This window comes from Micropterus salmoides, unplaced genomic scaffold, assembly GCF_014851395.1.
Source record: "Micropterus salmoides isolate LMB-PRFRI ecotype aquatic unplaced genomic scaffold, ASM1485139v1 Ms_hic_scaffold_21, whole genome shotgun sequence".
In the NCBI taxonomy this organism is placed as follows: domain Eukaryota; kingdom Metazoa; phylum Chordata; class Actinopteri; order Centrarchiformes; family Centrarchidae; genus Micropterus; species Micropterus salmoides.
In genome coordinates this window covers 21,417,277-21,430,922 of record NW_024041262.1, presented here as the reverse complement: position 1 = coordinate 21,430,922, position 13,646 = coordinate 21,417,277, and the positions used below count along the sequence as shown (strand labels likewise).

The 13,646-nt window shown below is 40.8% G+C and overlaps 1 protein-coding gene and 1 pseudogene across 1 annotated transcript; both read left to right on the top strand.

Moving 5' to 3' along the window:
• The first annotated feature begins 136 nt into the window (after positions 1-136).
• LOC119916449 lies at positions 137-3,344 on the top strand (annotated as a pseudogene).
• A 259-nt stretch (positions 3,345-3,603) lies between these two features.
• Positions 3,604-13,448, top strand: LOC119916445 (PDZ domain-containing protein 7-like). Its single transcript, XM_038736454.1, has 18 exons — positions 3,604-3,818; positions 4,367-4,468; positions 4,629-4,854; positions 5,661-5,798; positions 5,892-6,066; positions 6,148-6,324; positions 6,450-6,597; positions 7,418-7,478; positions 7,671-7,848; positions 8,089-8,315; positions 8,398-8,562; positions 9,581-9,696; positions 9,923-10,014; positions 10,442-10,533; positions 10,670-10,741; positions 11,081-11,701; positions 12,019-12,119; positions 12,792-13,448. The coding sequence occupies exons 3-18, from the start codon at positions 4,692-4,694 to the stop codon at positions 12,933-12,935; spliced, it is 2,670 nt and encodes an 889-aa protein (XP_038592382.1). The 5' UTR covers positions 3,604-3,818; positions 4,367-4,468; positions 4,629-4,691; the 3' UTR covers positions 12,936-13,448.
• Positions 13,449-13,646: the final 198 nt, after the last annotated feature.

Below are 13,646 nucleotides of genomic sequence, written 5' to 3'. Positions count from 1 at the left end.
CTGTTTTTATTCACTTCATCACTCAGAAAGTGGGACTTCCTAAGCTAAAAGTTCTTAATTTTCCTGGGTGGAGGGTGGGACTGTTCAGAGCAAACATCCTGTGGGGGCTTTTTTTAGTAGTATGAGAACTCGATCCCATCCACTCAAAACCAGCCCTTTTTTGGTGCAGTAAGGAGACCAGAAGTACAGTTTGGACAACATTTTGGAGTTTTGTGTTTTCAGCATGAATTAACTTCAGCGGTCACTGTTTTGTACATCTGAAACAACAATAGAAACCGGTTGGTATTCCTTTTTGTTCTAAAATCCTACAATCTAGAAGTAAACTCAGGCTCTACTGCAGGATGTATTTGGTACTTAAATTTTTGCCTGCTTTAGCTGTGCATGCATTAAATTTATATTTTTTTAAAAGTAGGGTCCAACAGTAGTGGCATTTATCTGTTATGGTCTAGTTTACAGCATGTTTATTCCTCCATGGGGGGGAGTGAAATACTGTAATGGCAGCTACAGTACAGCTGATAAGGTAAATAACCCACATGAAGGGTGTGGTCCTTCAAATAAACAATTTGCTAACATCCCTTAGATGGTTTGATAGTGAGATTGAAAGTTCATTCTGGATCTTGGAAACACCCGTTGGTAAAATCTCACTTTAAGGTCCACTGAAAACGGCCAACCATCATGGGGGTTTCCGTAACTCTACATCGTCAAATATTCTGTGCCCTTTACTTTGCTTAATAGAAGTGCATTATGTTACTGATTTTATGAATCTTAAAGATAATTCATTTTCACTGGTCTTCCAGCTATGACTTTCATCCTGGAGGGGGAGCTGTTTAACGTGTGGTATGGGGCTTTGGCATTTGTGGCCACACTGATGGTTGTAGTGGCCCTCGCCAACACTGACTTATTCCTAACGAAGTCAGCACCGGCCTCTCTGGAGGAACTGGGTGCTACTGATCTTCAGACAACAACAGGAGGTGAACAAAATGGAAATAAAATATATATTATAAATACTGTAGGCCAAATTTAATTCTTGACCTTGTGTGACCAATGTCACCACATGGTCCACTCAGTAGCTGTTCTGGTGCTTATATCAAATGATCTTTTTGCCCAGTTGTTGGGGAACTGTAAATGTTGTTCATGTGAGCTCAAAACATTTTTAAAGTTCTCAGTTAAACTCACTCTGCTGATGAAAGCCATGTGATATGATTGACAGCTACCAAACAGTTATTTGCAGTGGGATTTTCTCAGTTTATGCTATACTATTTTTTATATGCAAAGTTCACAATCCCATAAGTCACCAGAAATACAGTTGTTGTAGACAAAACACATTAGCTCTGTATAATTTAACACAATGCTATGCTAGTAACCTCAAGGACTTTCAAGAAAGAGAAATCATATTCATGTGTTTTGTGTGATTCTACAGATGGTAAGACAGTGAAAGGTCAACTTTTGTGGGAGAGAAGCGGAGCAGTGATTCTGGCTGTGAGGCGCCCTGGGTGAGCCTTGTGCAGAGAGGTAAAATACAGTATGCATGTGTTTGCATTTGTGAGTGTGATATAATACACATTAGGATTCTTGCTTCAGGAGTTTTAGATATATTCAGTATTGTCCACTGGGGCTGCTCTAACTGAAATGATGCACTTGTATGTGTCACATGAAAACACTTTTGGATATTTTAGCAGCTGTAGAGAAGCTAAAACTTAAAAACAGGATACATCTGTCTCTTATATTTCCTCCTCTGTTTTTGAGTTGTGGCAAATCATGGGTGTATCACTGTGTCTAATGTTCAGGATTTGTATTAAAAAAAAAACAACAATACTGTATATGTTTGACAAAACCCAGACTTAGCAGTATTCAAATACCCAGTGTGACAGCAACAATTGTGACCCTGTTGTTATCATAGAATGCAATGCAACAATTATTATTTCTCATAATGTAATGGTTCTCTGTGTAACATTTGCACATACAGTATATTTTTCATATCCAACGTTTTTGGCTTGTTGGCTTTAAAAGTGATCGCTTGTCGGAGGCTGTGGGTTTAGTCCGGACATGAGTTGTGAGCAGTTTAGTCAATTTCCCCCCCAAGATTGTTTAATTTTAAGGGACTGTAAAAACAGGAAGGCATTCAAAGTATAAAAATAAACAAAATTGTGTGTTACAAAATGTTTCTGTCTTCCCTTTTATCATTAGCCAAAAACAGCTAAGCGTTAAAACAGTGTGGGGCGGGGTGTGTTCTTTAAGATATCAGTGGGAAAATAAAATATTATCCAGGAAGTCCAGATTAATGAGTTTTAAGACTTAACAGACGCCAAAACACTACACAATGGTTTGTAATACTCAAATACAGTGTTTCGACTCCAAGTTTGGGAACCCCTAAGACAGGGTATTTATTTTCTTAAACATGGTCTATTTTGTTCATAGTACTTAACACTTTGATTTGATGTTTTAAAGTATCACACCTTCAGATGTCAACAGACTGTTATTGTCTGTTTCATCTCTCCTCAGGAGGCCGCAGCGCTGTCCTCTCTGAAACCCCAGCTGGATGAGCTCGGGGTCCGTCTGTACGCTGTGGTGAAGGAGGACATTGGCACCGAGGTCCAGAACTTCAGACCGTACTTTAATGGGGAGATCTTTGTGGATCACAAGGTATTTGTACACAGGGTTTGACTAGCTTCAGTAACAGTAACGTTTTTCTCCTCTCAGTTTTTTTCCTCTGCTCTTCCCTTTTTCCTTCCTTTTGCAGCAGGTTTTCTATGGCCCTAAATACAGAAGAATGGGACTGGGTCTTGGTCTTGTTCGTCTGGGTGTTCTACGAAACCTGGTCCATGCTCAGAAGAAGGGTTACCAGGGCAACAAAAATGGAGAAGGTTTCATTCTTGGTGGCTTGTATGTCATTGAAAAAAAGGTAATACGAAACAAGTTCATATTTGCAATTCATACTCTCATACTGATTTGTGCCTTTATTGTTTAAAGTTTGTAGTCTTAGAATGAGAAGAAATTATGTAAATGTTCTCCTAAAAAGCACTGATGTCTTCTTTTCTTACTCAGGGTATACTACTGGAGCAGAGGGAGAAGGAATTTGGAGACAAAGCTGATCTTTCTTCCATCCTGGATGCAGCAAAGAGAATTAGTAAAAGTCAATAGATTGTTTTGTTTATCTCCCAAATGTCATCAGTAACATCTGAGTTTCATCTGCTTTAAAATTTTGTTCTGCTGTGCTGTTAATGTTGGTTTGTCTATGATAGTCTGTGTCTAAACCTTTGAGGGTGCAGACCTGATGTTGAAAACCAACTCAAACCACACTGTTACATTAAAAGAAGCACAATAAATATAAACGCTTGAATTAATGTGTATTTATTGAGTAATCTGTTGTCTAATGGTTGTGTAATGTATCTGTACAGCATTACTGTACTGTATTTGATTGTGAGGCCTATTATTATTGTTGCATCAGTATCTGATGTACAGAAAGTTCTGACTCGTTGTCAGTTGATTGCCATATTAGTTATCCAATGAAATACTCTCAATTAATTGTAATCCAGCCAATCGACATGGCCAGGGGCGGACCTTTTACCAGCAGGAGAAATGTCCCAGCCAGGTGCGTTGATCATTTTGCACAACATGGACTCAGGTACGCTAACTAGGTGACTTAGATTAGTTCCTTCACAGAATATGGGATGAATTTAAAGAATACAGTGGATACTTTCCGCTGTCGACCATTAGTTCAAAGTCAGTCAGAATCTGTTTTCTGGTAGTGTTTAAGCAGAGTAGTCTACACGACAGCTGCTGCCTTGTTGTTCTCGGCTTGAAACGTAAAATGTGTGGTAAGTATTTTATTTGTTATGTTAGGCGATATATTGCGCAAAAAGTCTACATTTGTTCTGCAAGTATCAGATACTGTAGCGGAGTAAACGCTGAAGTTGCGTAGTGAATTAATACGCAAATAAACTCTTTTAAATCTAACTTGGTCCCGGTTATCACACGCTAAATGTTAAAAGTCGCCTTTTGAAGCTACCGCAGCTTTGCCCGCTTTTTAGCGTCGCTGTCTGGGGTGCTGAAGCACCACGAGACGCTTGGGGGAACCCCAAGGTGACGACATGAGGACTCACTTTTATCATGGGTCAAGTTTAGTGACATGTAACCATGGCATCAACACCATGTGACATCCTATCTGTAAGTGGGTCATGTCTGAGCTAAATAAACCAAGTAAATGCTATTTCAAGCATATTTTCACCTGCAGAGGCAAAATCGGTAGGCCTATATATGTTAGTCAAAAGACTATAAAATACACTTAAGACATGCTCTAGATGTGTTAATGTATTACGGTATTTGATGTGTTCATTTATCTGCCAACTGTTAATGTTTCTGTGAGACTGGGACAGGTGAGAGAGATGCAACATGGGCAGGAATGGACCAAAGTGTGACTCCAGGAAGCCAAAGCCTCAGATATCATGTCACAAAGCAGCCTGCATCAGTGAGTTGGATTATCCTGCCATGTCACGCTAATAAAAAATACCACTTTTATACAAATAAACACAGTGCAGTTGTGTGAATATTATATAGTCTCAGTATGCGGGGAACACAGTGGGCAAATTGCCTGAGGACGGCTTTCCTTCTGCTGTGTGTGGCTGTAGACTCCGTCGCCCGGAGCTGAGCCACCGGTCGAGTGTGTGTGAAAGGGGACCCTGCCAGCCTCCATGGCTCACTCGTCAGACCCATCCCGCAGGGACAAGACCCCCGGGACCCAAGGGTCACACACGGCTACACGCAACCTCTTACGGAAGAAGGAGCAGCGCCGACGTGGAATCCGATCCTCCTCACCCATGGGCCGGGTCATCCTCATCAACTCTCCTGTGGATGGTAAGGAGTAGTTGGGCTGGGTGCTTGTGTAGTGCACATTACAACCTACCTAATAAGTGACTGAATAATTATTGCTTTTTCTTTCAAAAATTAGTCAAGTTGAGACTTTGCAGGGTGACTTTGCTATTTTGCATAAGTTCTGCATTATACTGACCTGATCAGTGGTTTCCAACCATTCTGTCTCACGAGAACATGTAAAAGAAGGTTGCAAACACCTGCACATGACCAGCATAGAAAAGTAATGTCTTGGTCATAGACCTGCAGTTACTCACAAACTGAAACGACGTCTTTATATGCATATCTCAAGGAAACAATGGAGACAAACTGCAAAAACCTGACAAAATAACACCATTAATACCTAATAACTTAGGAACCTAAAATGAGACGAGCATAGTATCTCAATATATATTTAATATAATATTTTTCTTTTTAGGAGAATATAAACTGTAAATAAAAGCATAGATTAAACAGGCTGCATGCGCCCATAACAATGTTTGTAGAAGTTATGCTCTTAAAGAAGGCTGTTGAGTTCCATTTCCAGATTTGTATTTTCACTAAACTTTTGGAAGTGATGTCTAACATCAGGGGAGGAAGATTTTTAATAATCAAAAAATGTGACATCAAAAAAATGACATCTAATGTGTAATGTTGGTGTACTAAGAAAATATATTATTTATTTGCTTCAAAGATAGAGAACCACTGCTGTGTATTATGAATTGTCAAATAAGATTTTGACTGATTTTAATAATAATTTTTGACCACTGGCTTATCAGCTTATTGACACAGGATGTGTGTGATGTTTTTAGGTGGAGATGACAGCGAGGACCTCCATACGATCACGGTGGATAAAAGTGCAGATGGCAAGCTCGGCTTCAGCGTGCGTGGAGGCTCCGAACACGGCCTCAGCATCTTTGTCAGTAAGGTGGAGGACAACAGTACAGCAGGTAAACTAACCTTTTTTTATGACTGTTGTGACTGATGTTTACTTCTGTTGCTCTTGTTACAGTATATTTTCACAAGTGTGTGTGTGTGTACAGAGCAAGCAGGCCTGCTTGTAGGTGATAAACTGGTGGAGGTGAATGGTATCAGCCTGGAGAGCATCACGATGAGCAGCGCTGTGAAGGTCCTGACAGGCAACAACAGGCTGAGGATGGTGTTAAGACGTGTTGGCAAAGTCCCCGGCATCCGCTACTCCAAGGAGAAAACTACCTGGTGATGAAGAACTATTCCTACTGATATTAACTCGTTTTATCACATAAATATTACATTCTGACTGACTGTAAAATCTTTCAGGGTGGACTTGATACACAGGCGTATGGTGGTGGAGGAGAGCGGACGGACACCTTCTGAGACCAGCTCCGGAAGTGCCCTCCAAAGGATCGTCCACCTTTACACCACCTCAGACGACTACTGTTTGGGCTTCAACATCCGTGGGGGAAAGGAGTTTGGTCTGGGCATCTATGTCTCCAAGTAGGTACAAAAGTTTAGAAAATTTGCTCTTCTAGACTGAAAAACACAACAACATTTAGTCATTAAATAATATCTTGGCTACATTTATAGAGCTGATTGTACTCACTCATGTCTTGTTGTTTCAGACTGGATCCTGGTGGTCTGGCTGAGCAGAATGGAATAAAGATGGGGGACCAGATCCTGGCTGCCAATGGAGTGAGCTTTGAGGACATCAGCCACAGCAGTGCTGTGGAGGTGCTGAAGAGCCACACACACGTCATGCTGACCATCAAGGTGAGAGTGGTGATCATGTGAAGATGATTGAAGTCCTCATTAACAAACTGTCCCAGGTGGTAAAATTTTATCAATTTGATAGAAAATCCAGTGTCTATAATCCTTTGGTACATTGGTAAATACTAATGGAAAATGTGTATTGTTAAAATGAAGTGTGAGCCTTCATCTTATATTGCATTACTGGTAGAAGTAAAGTTGTCTCAGTTGAATGTGGATTCGGTGTTAACAACAAAGCTGAAGAGGCTGTATCACATTCCATATCGACTCTTTGTTATCAGAAAGCGTGTCGGCTCTTTTATTACTGCCTCGGTCAGGTGACCTGCATTCACTTTCTGACCTGTTTCCTACCTTTCATCTTTAATTCTCTCAAACCAAATACACGCGTCGCGTCGCTACACAGTGGATATAATAACGGTTTGTGTGGCAGGGCCGACAGCTGGCACTCAGTCATAATATTCCTCGCTCACTTGTCGGAGCTTGGGTTTCGCGCTGTGAAAAATAGCCAGGCTGTGTGCATTATTCACCAGGCAGCTGGGATCAGGTGCTGATCAAAGCTTAGAGCCGTGTTTTGTGCAAGTTTTGTTCCGGGATCCCTCGCTTTTGGCCCGTGGAAACTTTAACAGGCAGAGTTAGAAAGCATCCCAGCCATCAAAGGTTACGAAAAAGTCAAGAAGGGAAATGTGTTTCTATTTGAGGAGGAAGGGCTGTATGTTTAATCTCTGTATGCTTCTAGGGTTACTCTATCAAATATAGTGATCCCATAAAAGTTTCAAGGTCTCCACTGTATCTCATTTGCATATCTGTGACCATATCTTCACAGGAAGCAGGACGATACCCTGCTTATAAGGAGATGGTGGCAGAATACAGGTGGCTTAATAAGCGTATGTATCTGTGTTTTTTTTTTTCTACCAGTGTTTCACCATGTAGAAAGCTGCAATCCCACAGTCACTTTAGAAAAGTGTGAGCCTTTCTGTTTGTGTGAGGTGTCATCTGTGAATCTGTAAAGAACACAGGATACTCAGTGATCAGCTTGGACACATTTGAGTTAGAAGATCTCTTGTTTTCTTCCTCAGTGGCCAATGGTAGTCAGAAATCTTCCTCCCAGGGTTCAGAATCCAACTCCTCAGCCTCCTCTCTGTCGTCTGGCACTCCGGTCAGCTCTCTGAGCGGCCTGTCGCAGGTCATGTTCCCTCCCAGCCTGCCGTTTGGTTCAGACATGGTGGATGTGTGCATTTCTACTGAGGACCAGAGGTCAGGCTCAGCTGATTTTATTTTCAGTTTGATTTTCAGACAATGTTTGAGAAACTCATCTTAAAGCAACAATAAGAAACACTAGACTGAAACATTATATTTTATAGAACTTTTAACGTGTTCTAGGCTTTTTAAATAGTCTCTTGACTCTGCAGACACATACAATACAGCTTAAGTTTTCAAAAGCAACATGTGTACACTTACAGACCAGACATGATCATGGTCGTTTTATTTGTCCAGGTCTGAGTCAGAGCAAACTGAGACTGCAATCCAGACCGACCTTCCTTCTCAGAGGATGGGTGCAGACACCACTCGCAGCCTGGGACAAACCACTCTGCTCAAAGACACGGTGATCCGTGCAGAGGAGGACAGGGGGAGGAAAGAGTCCCCCAAGACAGCCGTGCTGCTGGCTCTCGGCAGACCGGCCAGGCCAATCAGCAGGTCCCAGAGCCAAGTCACTGTGGCAGGTGAGGCGAGGAGAGAGCGGGTAACATAAATGTTCATTGAATGATGGAATAGTTGAGCCCACTGTTGCTTATCCAATCACAGAGATCAAGCAGAAGAAAGAGAAGAAGCATAAAGGGAAGGACCCAGAGGAGAAGAGCACCCTGCAGCGCTCAAAGACCTTCGTCAACTTGCTATTCAAGGGTGGACGCAAACGAGATACTTCCAGGGGGCGCTCCAAGTCCCCGTCCACAGACAAGGCTGGAAAAGGTAGCTGCATTTTTATGTCCCTAAAATTAGGGCTGGGCAATAAAACAATAATGATAATTATCGCGATATAAATTTCCTCAATAACAACATAACAAATGTTCAATAAATGTTTGATTTAATTCATTTGAATCACAAATGAATTAGCACTTAATTTTTCTATTAAGATATTTATTTTGTTGTGGAAAAGGGACTGAAAAAGAAGAAAAAGATTTCATCAGAATTGTTTTGAATGTTCTACCTCACCACAGTGTTAGTCATGTTCTACCATATAGAAAAGTGTAAAACCACAGTTAACAATCTGTTTTTTTCAACTTTCACTCAGGAGCAAAAATCAGTCTTAAAACTTGAAAGAAATAGTGATTTGACATTTATCGTGATTATTATCGATTTCAAATGATTTAATCTTTATTGTGATAAAACTTTTGGCCATAATGCCCAGCCCTACATAAAATGCATGTTTTACTCCCACAAATTACTTTTAACAGAGAATTAGATTATTTTCTGAATGGCCAGTAAAGATGCTGGCACTTGCTTAGGTGGCTGTTGCTTCACACCCATACTGTGAAGACAATAACAAAAAACCAGACACATCACCCCTAATCTAAAGGATATGAAGTAAATTGTCAACTAATCCCATGAAGACTAAAACCAACAATGCTCAGTACTTTCTGACCTTTCTAACCTGTATGAGGCTCTCTGCCCCAAATCCTTTTACTCTTATTGAAGAAATAAATCTTAAAAACCGAAGGATTTTGCCATTTACGTCTTGTCGGAAATGGAGATCGCCTCCAAAGATATAGTAACCTAGTCTGCACCTCAAACAAGAAGAAATGGTGCATTTTTAGTGGATGTTTTTGTGATTTTTTATTTATTTTTTTTTTAATTTTTTTTTAAAATAGCTTTTGGTGGAGCACTATTGAATAAGAGATGGTGGAAACCCTAAAAATGTAAGCTTGTTCAGTAAATCCCAAATTTTAAATACCTTTTGAGTAGTGCTTTTGTTCTGTTGTTTTTTCAGTGGGCCGACAAGTCAGTGCGATGCCAAATTCAGAGATGCTTGGAGTGGTGGAGGACATGGCCCACAGGCTGCTGACAGAAGAGGAGGAGGCTGCTGTGATGAAGACGTGCCGAAGGGTAAGAAGCTTTGTTCACAGCTGCAGACATACTGAGACATTCTGGTTTTTAGATGTTAGATGGTAATGTTGGCCTTTGAACTGCCCATGAAGGAAGTCTCTGTTTGTATTTACATCAAACAATTCCTTTACATACATATTTCACAAAACAGTTCTTAGTTTAAGTAATATTTAAGTCATTATTAACTGGATACTAAATAACAGATTTGTGTTGTTACCCTTAACAGTACATCGCAGAGCGGTCAGTGGAGACCTTGATACGCCACCTGCTGGCCGTGCTGGACAGACCTGAAAAGCTGCTCTTGCTAAGGGAAGTCCGGTAAGAAGAGCGTGAAAAAAGAAAAAACACTGAAGTATACTGCGGAATAAATACTGAATTAGTATTCACTGATAATATTAAGGCAACCGATGATAAATTACTATTGTTCATAGAAGTTCTTCAAACTGATAACGGTTCTGAAATATATACACAAATATACTGTACATTTACATCATGAAGGTTTTCTTTATGCTTGCATATGATAAATGTGGATAAACTCTGTGTACCCTCCACATCAACGGCCGTGTGTAAATCCAAAACAGAAACTGGTATTACAAACACTGCCAGAAGGGGATTAAGGATATTTCAGGATAATCTTCTCAAATCCAAACGTTTCCAAAATAAGAAACTGATGTCTAATTAAAAATGTTTTGTAACCTAACACATGAGCATGACTCAGCATTTTTTTTCCTTGTTTTTTTTTAAGGATGCTGCTTCCCCCTTCTGACTTGAGTACATTCAATAACATGGTGACCCCTATCGAAGTCGAGGCCTATGATATCCTCAAGTACCGCTCAAGTGCGTATGATACATGCTGAATTTGTGCGGTTTCGGAGCAGTGTCAGAATCGGTGTGATCATGTGCAGCAGTGTTAACACAAATCGGCTCTGAACAGTTCCAGTTATACTGTGTTCCTCTCATCTCTGTATCATAGTCCGAACTCCTCCTCTTCGCTCTCCTACATCTGGTCGAGCACCCAAACGACGCCTCATCACTCCCGTTCCAGGTCAGCACCTTTCACCTTATACTTATAATTTTTCTGTAATTTAAACTTTTGGATTAAAGTGATTTTTTTTTTTTTTTTTTTTTTTGATTTTTTTATTTGATTATTTGAAAAAACGTATCTTTTCCCAGGATTGGAGGGTGGCCATTTGGTACTTAAAAAGGTGGTTCTTATTATTGCAAACTGGTGTTTTCTTGCCTTACCATGAGTCTGTTAATCATGCATAACTTTTAATATGCATGAACATAGCGTTTTGTAGAGAACCCTTTCAAACCACCGGGTTAAAAGTGCACAGAACGTGAAATGGAAAGCTGCAGATCCCATCCTGTGTTTTTGCTGCAGACTACAGGGGAGGCTTTGAGCTCCACAATACAGAGGAGGTGGAGAAGGAGAGCCACCTACTGGAAGAGCTGGAGAAGCTCAGTCTGTCTGGGCCCCGGGGGTCCAAGGAGAGGCATCACACCTCCAGGTCCTTCACCCCGCTGCTCGACATACCGGTGGACGGATATAACACTGAGTCCAGAGACCTCAGACCCCCCTCTGCCGCCGCCGTGCTCCCCAACTGGTTGCTGGCCCGCAACGATGATTCCCGCCCTCCTCTCAGAACAGACATTGGCACCATTCGCTCCGTCCACTTTGACGAGGTTTCACTGCACTCAGCTTCAAGTAAGGGGGACACGACTTCAGAAAGAGGAAGGTCACCGTTTAGAAACGGCCACTCCAAAGGCAAAAAGGAGAAAAGTGGAGACAGGAATAAAGAAACTGTGTTCACGCTGCATAGTGCTGCTCGCCGGAGTCGGCCCTTGTTGTCGCAGGTTTTCAGTTCAACTCCAGATCAACAAGTGGAGAGTGAACAGATGAACGGCCACCAGGCTTCTTCTCAGAATGGACTCAGTGGCTCCAACCGTGAACAGGAGTACAAGCTGAAAACTGTCAGCATCTCCAAGACCAAACAGTCACTGGGTAAATGTTTGGGCAGTCAGAATCATAACATCAAAACATACAATTTGTCATAATTTAATTTCATTCTCGATTATGTAAAACACCAGAACACAGCAAATGAATAAGAAAATACAGGCAGAAGGCAGGGTCTCTACAGATACCGCCACACACTTCTAGTGGGTAATAAGAGATGATTGAAAGGGATCGAGTTTTTTAGGAAAGTCCTTCTCATTATCCAAAACTCTCACAAACCAGTACTTGTGAAGAAACAGCTGGAAATATAAATACAAATCTAAAATACATGACTGACTCCCACTACTGTTGTTTTGATTTTTCAGGCATTAGTATTTCTGGTGGGATGGAGTCGAAGGTTCAGCCGGTGGTGAAGATCGAGAAGATCTTTCCAGGAGGAGCCGCATCCACCTGTGAAGTACTCAAGGTGACGTTACGTGACAGCATTTCTGCAGTATTCACTAAATTTAATTTAAGACACACAATCATATCATCCTAAGTATGAAACCATTTCTGAAAACCAGTATAATACAACATAATCCGAGCACAATTAAAAACTGTTTGCTCCTCTTCTTCAATTAACGACCACTTGTTTGCACCAATACAGGAACTTAAGTTACCTGAGGCACAATATCATGCCCCCTATCGCTTGGAGGAAAACGGGCAATATGGCTCCTACATTTCTGATAATATAATTCATTAAATTAATGGAACCTGCATTCAGATTAGCATCAGAAAATGGATTAACCAATTAAAAATGATACATTAATTTAAATTCCTTTAAGTTGAATCTTTTAACAAAATCTACATTTGCCAGTAATCAGATGACGAGCCTCCTGGCTGCTGTAGTGACAGTTTTAGCTTATAGATCGCAATCACAGATACAAACCATTTTATAACTAATATTAGTGCCTTGGCAAGCAAGAGATAATGTTAGACTTTTGTAAATTAAAGTGTAAAACTTTACAATACCCTCGAAGGCCTTTGAGGATCCTAAATTACATGATTTCTTAAGACCTGCAGGTGCCCTATTGACACACAGTTTTGTGCTGGTCTCTCTGAATGCACGTGACACAAACTGTCCCTCTTATGTCCCCAGGCTGGATTTGAGTTGGTGTCTGTGGATGGCGTTTCCCTGCAAGGAGTTACCCATCAGCATGCTGTCGACATCATCCGAAAAGCCTTCAGCAATAAGGCCAAAGACCCCATGTTGTTTGTGGTCAAAGTCTCTAAAAACCTTTGAAAGGAAACTTGAGACACTTATCATGAATTTAGGAAAAATGCCTGGTGATTTATCAGCCGCTGGGACAGACACGGAGACAAGAACTCCAACCTAATCACACACTGATGCTCTGAGGTCAGGTATGTAATTTTGCCATTCATGTTAAAGTTTGTTAAAGTTAGGAATGATGACATGGACACTGTTGAGCAACTTGCTGAAAAAACCAAATGGCCTAAGGCAGCAGATCGATTTACGAAGGATTAAGCAAACACAGATGCAGCAAAAGACATTTACAGTAAATTAAATGTGTCCAGAAGGCTTGAAATGATGAAACAATGGTGCTCCTGATCTGATGCCTTTAATTTATCACTTTCATCACATCCTAGGAGCCAATACCTGTCAAGAATATTATTTTCTTAAACAAAACCTTAGATGTGTCATCAGCAGTGTATGTCTGTGCGTTTGAATGTTTAAATGTGCAGGATGACAAACTGTAACCTGAGTGCCTTTTAAAAGTGGACTGAACATATAAAAGTCTGACTCCATGTTATTTAGTTGGCTTGAAATGAAACTTTTGAGCTGCAGAGGGCAGACGTGAGCCGTTCACAAAAAACTTCTGCTCTGGGCAGCAGCTGAGGGAAGCCACAAACCTTAAAACATGTCTAAATGTAAATAAGATGAGTACTGTAGAATTAATAATTAAGGTTGCTATTGGAGAAAATTACAACCCAG